At 41.7% G+C, this 19,958-nt stretch overlaps 1 protein-coding gene across 1 annotated transcript in view; it reads right to left on the bottom strand.

Annotated features, from left to right (window-relative positions):
* LOC136861791 (glutamate receptor 1-like) overlaps nucleotides 1–19,958 on the bottom strand; it is a 373,013-nt gene that overhangs the window by 142,766 nt on the left and 210,289 nt on the right. The window contains exons 8-10 of the mRNA XM_067138845.2: nucleotides 15,902–16,009; nucleotides 11,845–11,952; nucleotides 8,579–8,699 (exon numbers count right to left, since the gene is read on the bottom strand). Of these exons, the coding sequence (XP_066994946.2) occupies nucleotides 8,579–8,699; nucleotides 11,845–11,952; nucleotides 15,902–16,009 (337 nt within the window). The remainder of the gene's footprint in view (nucleotides 1–8,578; nucleotides 8,700–11,844; nucleotides 11,953–15,901; nucleotides 16,010–19,958) is intronic.

The raw sequence follows: 19,958 nt of genomic DNA, 5'->3' as shown, positions 1-19,958 counted from the left end.
CGGGAATCTGTTCTTCAGTATTACTGGAACTGCGGCCTGGATCTTCATGCTGTTTGGTGTGAGTCAGAAGAAAAGTCGTTCCTAGGAACTTCCTCACAATGTGGCAAGTGCTCAGGAGGGTGGCTTTCTGTAGTTCTACGTATGTGTGATGATGCAGGTTTAATGCGGCCAGAGAGCTGTGCAAGCATTTTGGAATAACACCGGTACATGATATTACTATTGGAACTGTGGTGACTGATTCTAGTTTCCACAGGCGTTGTATTTCTATTGCCAGTTCTGTGTATTTTGATATCTTTGTGGCTATTGTTGTTTGCAGATTGGAGGTATTTGGACAAGCAATTTCTATAAGGGACGCGGATCTTTTTGATTTATCGATTAGAATAATATCTGGCCTATTGTTGCTGAGCGTGACATCAGTTATGACTTCTCGGTCCCATAGTAGTTTATATGAAGAGTTTTCGAGAATGGGTGGAGGTGTATATTTCCAATATGCAGTTGATGACTGAAGAAATCCCATTTTACAGAAAGTTTCAGGTGAATGATTTTTGCTACCTGATCATGTCGGTGCTTATAATCGGTGTTGGCCAAGTGTGGGCAACCAGAGATGATATGCTGTATGCTCTCTGTAGTTCTGGAACAGCGGCGGCAGTTGTCTGAGACAACTGTTGGATCCTTCATGATAAATCTACGGTAGTTCCGTGTAGCAATTACTTGATCTTGGATGGCCAGAACAAATCCTTCTGTTTCTGGGAAAAGACCGGAGTAGGTCAGCCAAGCGTGCGACGCAGGTTTGTCGATATGAGGCTGATCCAATTCATGGGGGTATTTCCCGTGAAGAGGTTTTTGCTTCCACATGGCCATATTCATTTCTTTTGTAGGTGGGGTAGAAACAGGCATTTCTGGTGACGACAGATTGAGAGGTGTATAGTTTATATCAGCTCTGCAAACAGCATGATGAAGACACGATGTATCAGCTCTCGAGTGGAAATATTCTCTTAGACTTGATATCAGATTGCTATGTAAATTGACAATGGATAAGAAGCCCCTACCACCTTCTGATCTCGGGAGTGTAAGACGTTCGGTTGCAGATTTAGGATGGTGCATATGGTACCGGGTGAGTGAAACTGCTGTTTTCGTTTGTAACTGCTGGAGTTCTGTTTGGGTCCATTTTATGATACCAAAGGAGTAAGTGAGCAGTGGTACGGCGTACGTATTGACTGCTTTGGTAAGATGTTTAGCTGTCAGTTTTGATGATAGTACCTTGTTGAGACGTGTTATATATTGCTGCGTGACATTTCTCTTGATGTCGGCATGTTTCATACGAGTGCTCTGATGAAAACCGAGGTATTTGTACATTTCTTCTTCCTCCAGCTGTTGTATGGATTCGTCGCTTAAACTCGAAGGTGTCCCTTGTGCTGAGTAGGATCCTCTGATGACAGTTTGGGTTCTGCATTTGTCCAATCCAAACCGCATGCCTATATCTGAAGAAAACGTCTTGGTAATTGAGAAGAGATGTTGGAGATGGGGTTTGGTAGAGGCATACAGCTTAATGTCATCCATATAGAGTAGGTGGCTGATTTTGAATAGCTCTTCTCGCTTATTCTTAATGCTAAATCCATACCCACTTGTGTTCAGTAGGTAGGATAGTGGATTTAATGCCATGCAGAACCATAATGGACTCAGTGAGTCCCCTTGGAAGATCCCTCGTCGTATTGGTATGGGTCTTGTTGCAACACTGCAGTTTCTTAGAGAAACGTGAAGTGAGGTGTTCCAGTCTGCCATTACCGTCTTCAGGAAGTGAATGATTGAGGGGTCAACTTTATATAGTTCCAGAACATGTATGAGCCAAGTGTGTGGTACTGAATCAAAGGCCTTTTGGTAGTCAATGAAGCACGTGTATAGGTTCCTGGATTTATGGTGTGCTTGTTCCAGGACCACAGTGTCGATAATCAGTTGCTCCTTGCACCCCTTGGTATTCTTCTTGCAACTCTTTTGCTCCTCGGCAATGATACGGTTTTCCTCGCAGTGTTTCAGAATTCTGTTGGCTATTATAGATGTAAATATCTTATATAGAGTAGATAGACATGTTATAGGCCGATACTTCGCTGGATTTTGCAGATTTTCATCCTTTGGTTTCAGATATGTGATGCCAGTGCACAGGAAAGCTGGGAATGTTGCCGGGTTGTCTAAAAATTTCTGGAAATGTTGAGTCAGAAGGAAATGAGTACATGTAAATTTCTTGTAGTAATAATTGTGTATACGGTCAATGCCTGGGGCCTTCCAGTTCTGCAGTTTCTTGATGCTCTGTTGTATTTCTCCGATCTCAACAGCCTTGGTTGCCATATGCTTCACTTCATTAGTTCTATCTTGCAGTTCACTGATCCAATGGGCTTCCGCATTGTGCTCTATTGGGTTCGACCATACTCCCGACCAATAGCTGTGAATTTTTTCTTCGCTGGGCGTATTTCCATCTTGTGCTGCATCTTGTGTTCTCTCGTTCAGATTGTTGTAGAACTGTTTCTCATTTCTTTCGAACATTGCGTTCTGTGATTTTCTCTCTGTGGTGTTTTGGTACCTTTTGAGGCGCTTGGATAATGCGGCCAACTTTTGTTTCATGGTTTCGAGGGTTTCTTGTAGTACTGTGCTTCCAGGTTCCTCCAGACTCTGCCTTGAATTGATTTTCAGAATTCGAATAATTTTGTTATTTAGGCGTTTCCCTCTTACTCCATTCTTGTATTGCTGCAGGCGATTCACGTCCTGGCGGATTTGGATGATGCGTTCTTTCAGGCGTTTTGCCCAAGGTGGTTCTCTCAATTTTTTCTTGACAGACTTATTGTTAGGCAAAAATGGCTTTCCATTGTTCAGTCGTACTGCGGCAAGTGCTGCACAGTATATAGCAGTATGTACTTCAGGGAACGTCTGATGCTCTTTCAGATATTCTGGCAAGACTTTCGAATTAAGATCTTCAATGATTTTTCCAAACTTTTTGGATGATTGCTGCCTTGGCAGTATGGGTCGTTGTGTAGGATCGGTACCAGAATATTCTAGAAGGGCCTTGTAGAATTCAACATGTGTCTTGTCATGGAGGTTAGAGTTATCTGAAAGTATCACTTCAGGATTACTTTTATGTACTGTTATATCAGTATCAGGTGGACTGTTAACCGTTGAGTCAGACTCGGTACTTTCAAGATGTGGAAAGAGTTCTTGTGTTACTTCTTGTCTGATTCTACTAAGAACAGGACCCGGGATCAAATTGTTCTTGATGATTGATCTTCGTTGATCTGCAATGCGCTGTTCAGTAACTTTCATTGTTGGGTACTGATTTGTAAAGGCTGTGTGTAATTGTTGCCTATATCCTGCAGTTTCAGTTTCAAGACGAGTTATTCGAAGATATGCCCGCATGATAAATTCATTCATATCATTGTTCCATTTAATGCGTTTTTTGGGCTTACTGATACGAGAGGTCGTACTTGGCACAAAAGCACTCGCACCAGGTGCGGTATGATAATCAGGTTCTTGTGTTCCGCCATGATCGTCTTGAGCTACTGTAGCTTGTTCGGGTGACCCGATGGGAGGCCAGCAGCTTACGCTCCCACCACCACCGGCTCGCATGCTGTCATCTCTAGCGGTGGCTCCAGAGATGCCCTGGCGTACCCCAGGCAGCGGCATTTTCCGAGGCACAGTTTTAGAACTCTTCATAGTTGATTTTTGCTTTTTATAACCTACAGCCAGGTGATGTGATGTTCAGCCGCTTCATTGGAGACAGACGCTGACCACTTTGCCGCTTGCTGCAAGTCAGATGCAAAGTGGATTTGGGTCGGTTCTTCCGCCTTCTCTGCCATTGGGATATGTCCTCTTCAGCCGTTGAAGCCGTTGACCATTTTTCCTGACACCTCAGTTGATCCGCGGGTGCTTATTTGGCGAAGCCTTATTCGCACCTGTCCTGCATATCTACAGGAGCTTCCCCTATCAGCCATTGGGACGCGCCGTGTCGGGGTTGAGGGCCCCCACCCCAGTGTCTTGCGCAGGGTTATGCCTAGCTCTTACTAAATTCAGAGCTAAACCCCCATGCCTCCATCTAGTGTCAAGAGGACAGATTAGGTTTGTGAACAGTGAAATATGATTGTGGTTTTCTGCCCCTTTTTCTAGCTGAGTCTGGCATTGTTTCCACTTACTAGTGTCAGATCTTCTCTACGATCTTTCTCTTCTAACTCCCTTCTTTCAAGCGTCGTTCTACGCTCTGTGGGTAGAAGATAAGAGAGATGTAGGATATCTCCGGCCTGAAGTAAGAGGTGTCTAACAGGAGTACGCCAGGGTCTCTCAACTAGAGAGCGTGGGGTGGCGTTCATGGGGTCTTAGGCATTGCTGCTACTTAATTGTGCCTGGTTCCGAGACTTTAATCTATATTACCTGACTTTCCTTGTTAAACTCTTGTTCTATACCCATCCCGACAGTATTACATTTTTGAAGCTTTGAGTGTCCTTGATTTCCGCGCTCTTCCTGGCCCTTCATTTCTGTTACTGATACCTTCATCATTCGAAGGATCGGACCACTTCCTTTTCGCCTTCTGATTAATTTAAAGAGAGGATGGTAGCCTTGTTATATAGCCTCTTAAAATCATAATCACCACACTACCATAATCAATTCTTGTTCCTTTCTGGCCCCACTAATGTTAGATTTGTGACACAGACACAAGGTCATGTTTTTACTCGCACAATAGCTATTCTCTCCCTTTACACAATTAAATGACAATCACCACCACATGTATATAGCACTCAAAATGGCCCCCTAGCAACAACACGCGTTGTCTACTTCGTCTGTTGTCTAAGGATTGTTTTTTAAAAGCTATATGTTCGGGGCGTCGACCTACAAAGATCTTTTGCCCCTTCTGGCACCATATGTTATGAACCTGCGTGTAGAGTGTTGAATGTGAGGAAAGGAACGTTAAGGACGACACAAACACCCAGTCCCCAGGCCAGGTATATTAAACATTTAGAATTAAAAACCCCTGAACCAGCCGGGAATCGAACCCAGGGCCACTGGCTGACAGGCGTTCCTCCAACACCGCGGGGCCAAATCATTATTTTACAAATTAAATCCTTATTCTCATTTATGTTTATTTTTACGTAATTAAATCTCACAAGATTTACAGGATTTATCAATTTACCTCGGACGTGTGAGTATTTGCGATTTCTCTCTGTCCTATATAATTTATGTAACAGTATACTGTATATTGAATATGTTCGATTTATAAATTTGGGACAAGTTTCTCAGTTAAGATATTCATTATTGATCTATAATTTATTATAATTAGTAATTGTTATTCATGGAAATATGAATGACAACCTAACTAAAGGACTCGTGCTACTCCGGAGCATTTCTTATAAATAGGTGAGATAGCGTGTCTTGATATAAAATTGATCCATGCGCTTCCCGGGTACTTTTTTGAATGTTTACTTTTAGGATTTGTATTGCCTCCTAATTATGACAAGTGAAATTTTGTATATTTCTTTATTGTGACTTTGACTTATATCATACGAACTATTTTGTAGCTGTAAGGTTATTGTTGTGTGTTTAATTAATTTTATATTGTTTTGTTTCGCGTGGAACGTCCTCCTTGTTGCAGCCAATATTGCCTAGGAAGTAGTTGATTCTTTCAAAAATAATAAAAATAAGTGAAAACTCTATGTCAGGGCCTCTCAAACGCCCAAAATCTCACGCGTGCAAACAGCGGCGCAGAGTTCCTGTGCACGGTGCATCGGTCCCGCTCGGCTCGGCTCGGACCAACGCTTCGTCTCTGGGCTACTCGGCTAAGCTCGCCTCAACTCGGCTCGGATTTGGAAAGCTATGGAGCAAGTGAGGAAGAGGGAGACAGGGGCAGCGAGCGAGACAGGCGTGGCGAAAGAGAGAAACAGCGCTATTGCTCCAAATCGAGGAGTGGGGGTCTGCACTCCGGTCAACCAAGCGAAGTCGTATTTTGTACCGCGCACAGTGCATGCACTAGGCGCATGCACTCTGAGAGGCCCTGCTCTATGTATTTACGCGTTGCGCTAAAGATATAATGTACACGATTCTAGCTGTCACTGGGACAGTCATCAATCAGCCTAGCGAACCCTAAAAGTAGGGATTCAACACTAATCTCGGTCATTTTGGACATTTTCTTTTTCACCCCTTCTGACCCCCATGCCGATAGAGGCTGAACTATGACTTAAACGGCATCTATTGTGTCACAATTGATTTCAGTGACCCCTAATTCGACACTAATATTGGTAGTTTTGGACAAATTTTGTATGTCTCTCCCTCCCTACTACCAACCGTACGAGCGCTAGGAGTGTCTTACCCTCACAGTATTTTCCTTCAGATAGTAAGTCGTATGTGTACCAAGTTTTCTTCAGAAGTATGCTGGAACATGCGCACATACATATACTGTATACTCTCGGACATACCGGGCATTTTCTTTTTTACCCTTTCTCATTTCCCATGGCGATGGAGGCTGAAGTTGGACGTGAATGTCATTGAGAGTGTCACTGTTCATCTCATCGACCCCGAAAATTGTGTATTCAATACCAATATAGGTCGTTTTCGATGATTTTTATACACTGACTGACAGAGCAAATGCAACACCAACAAGGAGTGGTCAGAACTTTATGCCAATTGCAGGGTAGACTGATGTCACTGAGGTATGCTCATGATGTGAAATGCGCCGTTGTGCTGCGCACGTAGCGAACGATAAATGGGACACGGCGTTGGCGAATGGCCCACTTCGTACCGTGATTTCTCAGCCGACAGTCATTGTAGAACGTGTTGTCGTGTGCCACAGGACACGTGTATAGCTAAGAATGCCAGGCCGCCGTCAACGGAGGCATTTCCAGCAGACAGACGACTTTACGAGGGGTATGGTGATCGGGCTGAGAAGGGCAGGTTGGTCGCTTCGTCAAATCGCAGCCGATACCCATAGGGATGTGTCCACGGTGCGGCGCCTGTGGCGAAGATGGTTGGCGCAGGGACATGTGGCACGTGCGAGGGGTCCAGGCGCAGCCCGAGTGACGTCAGCACGCGAGAATCGGCGCATCCGCCGCCAAGCGGTGGCAGCCCCGCACGCCACGTCAACCGCCATTCTTCAGCATGTGCAAGACACCCTGGCTGTTCCAATATCGACCAGAACAATTTCCCGTCGATTGGTTGAAGGAGGCCTGCACTCCCGGCGTCCGCTCAGAAGACTACCATTGACTCCACAGCATAGACGTGCACGCCTGGCATGGTGCCGGGCTAGAGCGACTTGGATGAGGGAATGGCGGAACGTCGTGTTCTCCGATGAGTCACGCTTCTGTTCTGTCAGTGATAGTCACCGCAGACGAGTGTGGCGTCGGCGTGGAGAAAGGTCAAATCCGGCAGTAACTGTGGAGCACCCTACCGCTAGACAACGCGGCATCATGGTTTGGGGCGCTATTGCGTATGATTCCACGTCACCTCTAGTGCGTATTCAAGGCACGTTAAATGCCCACCGCTACGTGCAGCATGTGCTGCGGCCGGTGGCACTCCCATACCTTCAGGGGCTGCCCAATGCTCTGTTTCAGCAGGATAATGCCCGCCCACACACTGCTCGCATCTCCCAACAGGCTCTACGAGGTGTACAGATGCTTCCGTGGCCAGCGTACTCTCCGGATCTCTCACCAATCGAACACGTGTGGGATCTCATTGGACGCCGTTTGCAAACTCTGCCCCAGCCTCGTACGGACGACCAACTGTGGCAAATGGTTGACAGAGAATGGAGAACCATCCCTCAGTACACCATCCGCACTCTTATTGACTCTGTACCTCGACGTGTTTCTGCGTGCATCGCCGCTCGCGGTGGTCCTACATCCTACTGAGTCGATGCCGTGCGCATTGTGTAACCTGCATATCGGTTTGAAATAAACATCAATTATTCGTCCGTGCCATCTCTGTTTTTTCCCCAACTTTCATCCCTTTCGAACCACTCCTTCTTGGTGTTGCATTTGCTGTGTCAGTCAATGTATATCAATCCCTCCCTACTAAACCTAGTGGTGCTAGTTGTACCTTAGTCCCACTGTATTTCTCTTCGGTTTGTATTAAGTAATATGTGTACTAAGTTTAGTTGAAATTGCAGGTTCGCCGTCATTTTTTATCCTTTAGCTTCGCCGATATCTTTACGTAAAGATATTGCTCCTTAAGTGACTGCAACCCGCTAAGTACAGAATGTATTGCGGGCTTGTAAATGAACTCGCCTGCAATGGTTGGAGTGGTCACTTAGTGATTTGATTTTAGGATTACTCAAAGTTGAATGAACTTACTGACATATCAATGCCCGATAATTAACCGGCAGGTAATTCGGGAGAGAATGAAATAAAAATTAAGTAAATTGGTCCAGTAGAACGGATAGATGGACTGGACAAACCTGCTTTTAGTAAACATTTTTAATATATGAATTAGATTAACCTTTGACTAATCATATTTAGGATACTGCCCCTCATCAAAGACATTATCAGTGCTTAGTCTGTATGGACACTATGTCCAAGATAGAGTACACTAAAATAAATACATTGACATGATTACGTACAGTTGATTCCAAGCCTCTGTGCGATCAGATCCGCAAGGTCCTTACAATATCCCTCGAAGCGATCATTTCCCGTGAGGTTTTCTCCAGGCTCTGGAGTGCGCAGCATGATGTAAGGTTCCTCCTGAAACAAATTCCATATGTTTTAAGTACAGTATACGGTACATTGTAAATACAAGACTGAATAAGTATATGCTTCCTATCATTCTTTAATCATTCCTACCTTTTTAATCGTTAATAATACTTTTCTACATTTTAGATTTTTATCCCGCGAAACAATTTGGAATGTCTTCATTAATTTGTTGAAATATTTGTTAATTAACTTGTTCTAGAGACAATAATTTGATTCAAGAAAATATTCAGTGATTTAATATCGCAAATTATCAGAAATTTCGTTGACAGAATGAATAACGTGCTTGAACATCCTGGACCAAAAATCAGTTGCGAGTTTTAATTGTAAGCTCCCGAAATCGAGGCTGGAAATATCGCGTAAACCGCAGCTTTCGGGCTGAAATGGACATCCCTATCAGCTTGGTGACTGGTGACGGTGCGGTGAAGGGAATTATTAGTTGTCAGGTGAGGGTCTCTTGTTCACTGTCCGTTGTTTCTTTGGGGGTGAGAGGACAAAGAGATGAGGAATACGGTGATCCACGCAGCTTGTCAGTCATGTGTGCGTAATCCGGTCCTTACAGGGGCTGCTCAAACCGTTTCACTTGCATCTTTTGATGTAGATTTTGAAGATTTCTAGTTAAAACTCGCAGCGAATTGTCAGTAAATTATATCAGCGAAATTCCAGCTAAGTTACTATGCAAACTCACTGAAAATTCCCTCGTAAGTTACATAATTTTCACTTGCTTCTTTTAGAACCCCTGCATTTTGAAACTAAATGGCATAGAACGCTGTATTTCTACAAATTTTTAAAACGTATTGCTTATTACATTGCTAATATTTTCATAGTTGTATGCCTGCTTGAAATTTGGTATTTGCTTTAAAATTAAGTGTTTTATTGAGTTGAATATCAAAATTAGTTACTATGAATTCGGTTCCTGGTATCTACATCTCACTACTGAGTGGATAATATTATAATATCCATCAATAATATAGGAAAACTGAACTAAGCAACTAAACTGAAATCCTTGCTAAATAATTGTTATTACCTAAACTAGACTAATATTTACACTATGTACGTTCTCAAAAAATGCTGCGTGATAAAGGGATTTTTTTTAATTCTCTACAAAGGAGACATCCGGCCACAATTGCAGGTCGCCGCAAGGATCCGGAGTATAATACAACTTTTTAAACTGATATGCAATATAATGAGTCATTATTATCTAATGACAAGAATATAAATGGTGGTTTAATATTGTCAACTAATCCTTCAAAATATTTGTTGAAAGATGATGTTCACCTGTCAACGTAAGGACCAGCTTCTTGAGATAGGAACTCGTGTCCTTAAACGAAGTCCCTCTGACTCCGAGGTGAAGTCCCCTTACTTGCCCTGCGTAACCAATTGTGTTGTAGCTCTCACGTAAGTGAGGAACGCATGGGCAGTAGGTGGCTCTCTTTTCTTCAATCACCACCAATGCCTATTCCGAGTTCACCTCACATAAATCTCGTTCAGTGAACTTGCAGTAGATGATAAGTACAGATAAAATCATTTCAAAGATCTTTCTAGAGGGCTGTGAGGAATATAGAGACAGAAATTTGCAGTTTTATAATTGCATGTTAGAATACTCAAGCTCATCTTCCACTCATGTTTGCACAAATTTGAAACAATGAGAATCAGCTGTTGCAGGGTGGGCTTCGGCTGGTCCGACAGCTCTACGACTCTGCATTCGGGAGACGGAGAGGGGTTGATCGCCACCGCCGGTTGTCCTGAGAATGGCTTACCGTGGTTTTCCATTCTCCTGCACTAGGGCGAATGCCGGGACATTTCCTAGTATATACCATGGCCGCCAATCCTCTCACCTTCACCGCACATCTCCTTCACCGGAACAAAACTCCTGGCCTAAGAGACGTCACCGTCAAAGAGGCCCGCCTCCTCCTTCAGGGAAGGAATGAAAACATTTTAGCAGTACTAAGGTTAGCACTTGAGAAATCCGAGACGATTTACTGAATTCTGTAGTATATTAAGAGATTTTCTTTTTCCGGCCTCTTTTCCAATGACCTGGGTTTGTCATTTTGTATAGGTTACCCTCCTGCGTTTTTGAAAACATTCAACAGGGCCTAATTATTCATTAATGCGAATTGCTATTTTATTTAAAGTATAGAACATGTTCGTACTCAACGTGAGAACTAAAGTGATGTGTACGTATTAGTAGATCCATCATCATCATCATCATCATCGTCGTCGACGTCGTCGTCATTTTTAAGCATTGATAGAGTAGAATGCAAACTTATTTAAGCGATTAGCAAGTATCTTCTCACCCGCGCAACGAATCTGTAGTGATATTTATATACATATTCGTATCAGAATAGAATTAGAATTCCTAAAGTTTATGCAACTCATCCACGTAACTGTACGCGGCCTAGACGCCAGTTGCTACTTGCGAAATAAGTGGGCATTCCGGTGTACGAGTGTTTAAAAATTCAGGCTCTGAACAATTTATCATAGGTGGCGCTATCAGTCTGTAAAACTTATGGCCTATCTCACTAATCGTTGCCATTTCACTCTGTTTAATGCTAGATCCTGTCATCCGTGCTGCAAGCCAATTTTATCGAGGTCCTCCTTCACTTGGTCCCTCCATTTCCTTCGAGTTGTTCCAAGAGAGTCGGAGTTGGTATTGGTTTTACCCAGAACCCTCTTCATTGCACGATGCCTCATGAACTCAACTGCCACAAATCTCTTGCGTTACACGTGGTTTCCCATATGGTCTGTCTGAATATCTCAATATTCTTCCGAATCCTCCATCCTCTATTAATTAGGATGAGAACAAAGATCTCATAAAGTATTATATTTTCTCAGAATTTTAGTATATTGGCAGATTGCGCGAGGAAAGCGAGACAGGCTGAAACTTGGAAAAAAAAAGTATCTGTGTTTGTTTGTCCATACTTACCTAAATTTATCGACATAACCGAAAGATGTACACACCAATAAATATTTAATCAAGCATCCTTTCTTTTTCTGTCAGTTGTAACTCAACGAGTGATACAATGGTAATTAACTATTGAAATTAACTGCATTATTAAAATATCACTCTAATTTATATGTCCAAAAGAAAATCATACTACACCTATCATAAAACACATCGATAGGAATCGATAATCACCACAATTGTAGTTACGATGTATGTTCTGTTCTTTTCTATCTCATGCTGCAATCTCACGTACTTGGCTGCTACTGGGTTGAAGCCTGTCTCATCCGACCACTCAGCTACCTGAAAGTACGGATAGTGTTATTAATGGATGATAATTAATTAATTTTTCTTTGAAGAACATACTAATATTTTCTATTTTAGACCTTTCCTATGAAAAGCTGTTTCTATGAGCAAATTCTATCATTGAACTACCTGATTGAAATGATTAAATACACTATTGGACACAGGAATACACGAAATTACTCCAGAGTTTGTAAATAAGAAGAAGGAAGCAGTATGTGTTCCATGCAACATCCATAACATTAAATACAACACCTACAGCACACACTTTGATAAGGAGTCTCACCACCTAGCGATTCTGGCATGTAACCTGACGTACGAATTCTGAATGCCTCTCCGGTGTACGGTATCTCACATTCGCTGTACTTTTTGGCGTAGAAGGTTAACGGTCGTTGGACCAGGGTAGTATGTGTACGCCGTATAAAGCACGCTGGGTTGCCCTAGGGATATTATGATGCGCGTAATCGTGCTGGAGGTTTGGTTCTTGCAATGTGTTGAGACGGTTAATTTTGTGTGGCTAGTTCTAGCCGAGTGCAGCCCTTGTAAGGCACATCATCCGATGAGGGTGGGCGGCATCTGCCATGTGTAGGTTGTTGTTGTTGTTTGAGTCATCAGTCCATAGACTGGTTTGATGCAGCCCTCCATGCCACCCTATCCTGTGCTAACATTTTCATTTCTACATAACTATTGCATCCTACATCTGCTCTAATCTGCTTGTAATATTCATACCTTGGTCTACCCCTACCGTTCTTACCACCTACGCTTCCTTCATAAACCAACTGAACAAGTCCTGGGTGTCTTAAGATGTGTCCTATCATTCTATCTCTTTTTCTCGTCAAATTTAGCCAAATCGATCTCCTCTCACCAATTCGATTCAGTATCTCTTCATTTGTGATTCGATCTATCCATCTCACCTTCTGCATTCTTCAGTAACACCACATTTCAAAATCTTCTGTTCTCTTTCTGAGCTAGTTATCGTCCATGTTTCACTTCCATACAATGCCACGCTCCACACGAAAGTCTTCAAAAACATCTTCCTAATTCCGATATCAATGTTTGAAGTGAGCAAATTTCTTTTCTTAAGAAAGCTCTTCCTTGCTTGTGCTAGTCTGCATTTTATGTCCTCCTTACTTCTGCCATCGTTAGTTATTTTACTACTGAAGTAACAATATTCATCTACTTCCTTTAAGACTTCATTTCCTAATCTAATATTTTCTACATCACCTGCCTTCATTCGACTGCATTCCATTACCTTTATTTTGGACTTATTTATTTTCATCTTGTACTCCTTACCCAAGACTTCATCGATACCATTCAGCAACTTCTCGAGATCTTCTGCAGTCTCAGGTAACTGCGTGTTATTGTGGTGGAGAATAGCGTTATGTGTGGTGTGTGAGTTGCAGGGATGTTGGGGACAGCACAAACATCCAGGCCTCGGGCCACTGGAATTAACCAATGAAGGTTAAAATCCCCGACCCGACCGGAAATCGAACCCGGGACCCTCTGAACTGAAGGCCAGTACGCTGACATGTGTTGAGATGTTAATGTTAGTATTATTTATTTACTACGATTCTGTTCAGAAATGTGGAAGTCCTAGAGAAAAAGGGTGAGCCACCATTTAAAAATGAAATGTTCCCTACGCCTGTCTTAAGGTGAGATATTATTTACAGGATTTGCACAGTTTACAAAATGCATAAATAGTACTGTGCAAGATACACAGTACACATATACCTACTTTCTTACTGCTCGTTCGTTCTGTCTATCGATAATTAGCTAATCACTCATTCATTCAATTATTCCTGTGCTCGCTTACTTCCTTTCACTCTACCAGTCTGCCGTTCACTCATTTCTTTTCTTACATACTTGCTTTAAATCTACCAATCTGTAATTCACTCATTCACTCACAGACACATGCAGCAGTTCCATTAAATTATATTTTTACTTATATACATCTGAAATTTTGGAAGTGGCAAGTTCCCGACATCCCCTGACAGCGAATTCAATAGCTTTGCGGAACGCCAATAAAAACCCTTCTGAAAAGCAGAGGTACGGGCGAAAGGCGGACAAGGGTAACTCCGCCTCTCTGAGTTGAGCGATATACAAGTGATAGACGTTGGAAGGGATCAATTTATGTAGAGGCAGAGAAGGATTTCCGGAGAAAGATTAGGTCAGTTTGATTGGCTATTGTCTCCATGGAAGGTAACCTTATGGTCGGCGGATCGGACCGGCTATGTTACGGATTTACGACGCATTCGTCATGCTTCCCTGAATGAATTCTAGAGGATCGGGATGTGTAACTGACAGCCCCCATCCTTTAATTGGGGATGTGAGTCGTTTATGGCGATTGTGAATACACGATGGTTGTTGTGCTCACCCGCACGTCTGAGAATGCGAAAACGACTACCAATTTCTTCAAGATAGAAACGACTTTCATCACTGTTCTGCATTCGCCTCTCCAACACACCCTCTTCCGATACACTGAAGACACTTCCGACTACCTCTAACATCGGATTGTTTATCCTTCGTGCGGATACATTGGATGAGCACGTGCAAGGATAATTTAATACTGCCCCTATCAGTGAGAATCCGGTGGAGCGGCAGTTGAGTTAGTACAGGCACGCGCACTGTCGAGATAAAGATAATCCCGTACAGAGATCTCTTAACATCGAGGAACCAAGGAGAAGACGAGGACGTCCTAGAGAAACGTCGTGGCGAACAGCCGAAAAGTCTTTGAAGAGAAATGGCATTCCAGTGGCGCAGACATCAAACCGAAGGGAATACTCTCTGCGGACCAGAAGAGCCGAGCCTCAGAAATACTGGAGAGTACCCTTTACGGACACATGGACGGCCAGGAAAGAAGAAGATACGTTGGATTTGAATGGTGGTGGTAGAGGGGGTGGCTGTGGCGACACAGAGGCTCTGACTGTACATGTGTTGGTATTCTGTCAGTCAGGGTGGCACGAATTGTTCTTTTGTCCAGTCGCTCATCAATACGGCGAGCTGTCACTGGTGGGACTAGACGGCTGTGAGAATCCTGTCTCCCATCTTTTCCACCACAGATAGACTACTGACGCGTCACGTCCCAAATGAGTGGCAAGTCTACGGAACGTCGAGCCACCTTCTCGGAGTCCCACGATAGAGCCACACTCAAAGTCACTCAATTGTTCAGTTGACTCCGTGATACACACGCAGTGGAATTGCAGAACCCACTACCTTTGTGTTGTCAGACGACCTGCGATGAGGCGCTTGGTCTAATGTTTGTACACACTTGAAATGAGTAATGCCCTTCCGCGTACAATCAGAGTTCCCTCTATATATCAACAGTTTGTGTTGTAAACCCCGTTTGGATTGCTATGTTTGGTAGGTGTTCTTCAATGTATTTCCTCTAGTATGTATATTTGTAGACCGTTGTGCCTTTCAGCGTTCAGTCAGGAAGCCTCTGTATATTATCTAAGCGCCTCAACAAACCTCCATTTGCTGCTAATACTGTGAAATCGGAAAATAGTGGGTGCGTTGGTATTCGACTGGCCATTTTTCAATGGTTTATTTTCAAAATCTTCCTCCACTTAGAGGCTGCCTAAGACAAAGAAAATACTAAAAAACATTCATTGAAAATTAAATAAATGAAACGGAAATTATAAGTTCATGATCTCAGTCCGGAGAACGCAAGTTGTGTCTGAGTATCCGAAGAGAACTCCTGAACTTAACATCTCATCGGACTGGACTATTTATGCACACTCAAAACGACCAATTATTTAAAATTGAAGCATGTATTCAATCTGTTTGCAATAAATATTTTCAACAGGTAATGATCCTTATTGGCTGATTACATTTATGTTAAGGTAAGTCGTTTGTACTGACCTCTCCTAATTTCAGATACGCTGTTCTGTCTCTGATTATCTCTTCCATCGTTTCAGAATTCCTTCAGCACAAAATATCATATACTCACCTTGACCATGGCACTGTTTACCGTCATCTCCACGACGTGCAGAGTGTAGTTTTGTCTTCGGCCGTCGTCATTGAAGCGCACTTCTCCAGTCAATCCTTCCAACTCTACCTGGGAATACAGAAACAGTGTTTTGATAAGTATGTGTATCTCAATATATAGAACATCACAGTATTTTTAGTAATTCCACATGGAAACAAAAAGCTTAGGTTTTTGATACGGTATATGGTGTGCTAACTTTGGAGAGTTACATGGTAGGATATATGAGAATATTCGTTAAATCCGAGCTAGGATTAGGACAAGGTCTTTCATGATGTTAGTATAACTGACGATTTAGTATGTGTCAAGATAAATCAACGAAAGTAAACATAGATCACTGTTTCTTTCAAGTGAATACAATTACTAATTTAATGTGGAAATATAACTCATTTGCATGTTTTGTATTTGTGTGTGTGTGTGTGTGTGTGTGTGTGTGTGTGTGTTACTTTACTCAGTTTCTTACTTATGATGTGTTCGTATATTTTATTATGCAATTCAATAGACCTAACTGTGGGAAAATTTATTTTAAAATATTTATCGGCTATGAAAGAACAAAAACCGCTAATAATGACATTTAAATTTTCTACCTTTTGAAGTTATGATTATTGATTTTCTGTGTACTAGCTGGTTATATTCAATATAATTATTAATTCAAGGTTAGTATATATGAGTTGGTACAGCGAAAGGTTGCAAAATTCCTGCTGAATGATTTCAATTGTAGAAGTAGTGTGACGAGTAAATAGCAACACTTGGGTGGAAGGCGCTGGGGACTAGACGGAAACGAACGCGGTGTTCCATGTATAATGCTTATACGAATAAGCCAGTTTGGGGAGAGATGAACAGTTAACTATAAAAGCCCTGTTACATAAGTAGGACAGTTCATCAGCATAAAGTAAAAGGTAGATCGCAGAAAACTAAGTATGATAAATATTCGTTCATAAATCGGAAAATTGATGACTGGAATTCATTACCTGCGGCTGTCTTAGAGCCATTTCCCAAAAATGTAAGATTCTTCAACAATAGACTTCAGAGTTCTGTAAATTTTGTGCAAATTTCTATGTGATGGTGTCATATTTTTGTAACGCTCAATTCACTAAATCGTACTATTACGGTATAAAGGCATCTGAATTATTTAAGGTTTGTGTGAATTTGTATATAACGGAGTTGTAATGTCATTATCATACTACTTTAAGTGAGCATTGCCGCTGGTATATTTCCCAATTGTGATGTATCTGTTAATAATAATATATTTCGACAGTTCTGTGCAATCCCTTAAGACTGCCTATTTGAAAAATCAATTCTAATGTTTTTTTTTATTTTAAAACTAAATGCGTGATCCAAACAACCCAGTACCTCCACAAAGGAGACAGAAACACAATCAGCACACTGCCGACCTTAATAATAATAATAATAATAATAATAATATAAAATTATGTCTCTCCACGTTAAGATTAAACATTACAATACTGTAATCAAACCTGAGGCTTTATATGCAGGGGAAACTTTAACGCTTCATAGAAAGGGCGAGCTGGAAAATATCCGAAAAGAAGAGCGAAAAATCATGAGGAAAATTTTAGGACCAAGACATACGGAAGAAGGGTACCGCCTCCATACCCGGAAATCCACAGAAAAATTATCTAATATTGCGGCAGACCTCAGAAAAAGAAGTCTATAATTTTATGGTCATGTTAAGAGGCTTCCAGAAACCAGACTAACCCACCAAGTTTTTGAAAGACTTGATAAACTGAAGAATTTTCCTTGGACACAACAAACAAAAGCGGACATTAAGAACGAACAAATTCAACCTAAAGAAATTTTGAATCGAAATATATATAGAAAGAAGATTGACAAGTGGGAAGTTACTCCAGAGAATGAAGTACCAAAAAGAGCAGGTACCAAGTGGACGGAAGAAAGGAAGAGGATCTTTAGTCAACAGATGAACGCATCCTGGATCCTCCGCAAACGAAATCATAAATAAAGCTTCGTGTGTTCCGAAAGGGACCATTCACGCATAATAATAGGCCCTAAATATATTAATAATAATAATAATAATAATAATAATAATAATAATAATAATAATGATAATAATAATATAAGGTCACCATAGTGCCTCTTTATTGTCCTTATTGGATTTATTAACATGACTAAATCTACGGGTATGAGAATCGCATTTTGCACACCCTTAACTATCCTGACTATATCAGCTTTCCATATAGTGGCCTTGGGATGAGAATGTGAGGTCCTAATTAACATTTCTTGAGGGTAGTGTTGTAAAATATTTAGGAACCATTTTTAGTTTATGTACTAAGGCAAACTTAGGTACATTCTGTATACAACCCTCATGTGAATAACCCCAAGGAGACCGGCCGTGCGACTTGTCCACTGAGGCCATCAAGCGGGTAAACATGGAACTCTTAGGGAAGGCGAACATCACGTGGGTCATGTGACGTCAGTGCCACTTATCGACCGTCCTTTGTGCTCTCTGATGCTCTCTAGACACTACCCATAATAACAACTTACTCCCGGATGTATTGCAGCCTCCTCACCTTTCCGCTATAAAATATCATAAAGAATGTCAAACACCAGCAAACATTTTAAAAGAGCCATAAAATTTGCATTTCACGAAATATTGCATCGGAAATGAGTTTTCTATTAGCACTTTTAAACTAACTTTTTTCCTTCTTGACCCTCTTTCAGCGCCTCCGACATGAGAAATTTTCACGCTCCTTTGTATCCATTAAAGAAGATCAATTTCCTACATCCCACTTTTTCTGCTTCAATGGAGACTTAAATTGTGATGGGCTCGTTACGTAAGTGGACTATCTTAAAAAGCAATACCTTCCGACTAGATCTTCACTGAAAAGTTCTACGCCCCTTCTGTCGGTGCTGCATTTTATCTCGAGATGAAGATGTCACTCTCCATGCGAACTTTTATATATAGCTAGCACATCCGTAAAATGTCTATGAAGGACCAAGTTCGAAACTCCGACATGTAAGTTAAACTATTTTGATTCGACAAATATGACCAAAAAATTACAAAACTGGCTGATGTACCAGTGCTTCGCCATGGAATTCTGTATTGTACACAGAATTTTTGATGAGGTAGTGTTCGCGTTGTGAGTAAGATTTTATTAAATTACTTAGTTCTTAGCGTTACCCCAGAAAAACGACAGCGATATCGCCGTACGTCGTTTCCCATGTTAACACCGGGTTAGGGAGTTGTCATTGTAATGGCAGGCCCCTTTGACTACTGCCAGTCACAATCAACTTCGGAGTTTTCATTATGATGGCAGGCTCCTTTTACTACTGCCAGTCACACTTGAGTTGAGCAGCTTTCATAATATTGGTAAACACTCGCTTTCCAGCTGCCTATTTACAGCCTCATAAAGACTGTCTCTGTGGTTTTTCCAAGGATCCGACAATGGACGGAAATCAAAGATGACAGCAAATTGAACGCAATAAAAAGGTTTCTTAATACAGAGGTGTGAACATTATTAGACTTAAAGGAAATATTACAAAATAAAAGAGCCTTAGTTTTAGTTTCATCGGTCGGTTGTTTTTCCAATTCGTGCCATAGAACTTCCTGCCTTTCATTAAAATATTAATTCGACTAGAAATGATTTGTGAACTACAATATTACTCGTATTTTTTAAATCTTTCTATTTGGTCAGTTGACAGTTCTTTAATACCCGTTTCCGTGAGTTTTTGTACAAGAGGAAATAGCACAGTGAATTATACCAATGCTCAACTAAAACATAATATCACAGAACCAGTTCGTATGATTGTTTTATCTACTGTATTTATACTCAAAAGAGAAGTTAAAAATCACCAACAATGGACTTATATATACGTCTAAATTAGCTGCATTGACATCACTGATGTCATTTAAAGAAAATATGCCGGGCTGAGTGGCTCAGACGGTTAAGGCGCTGGCCTTCTGACTCCAACTTGGCAGGTTCGATCCTGGCTCAGTCCGGTGGGATTTGAAGGTGCTCAAATACGTCAGCCTCGTGTCGATAGA

The sequence above is a fragment of the Anabrus simplex genome, chromosome 1 (assembly GCF_040414725.1).
Source record: "Anabrus simplex isolate iqAnaSimp1 chromosome 1, ASM4041472v1, whole genome shotgun sequence".
Lineage (NCBI taxonomy): Eukaryota > Metazoa > Arthropoda > Insecta > Orthoptera > Tettigoniidae > Anabrus > Anabrus simplex.
This window is presented reverse-complemented; position numbering and strand designations above follow the sequence as displayed.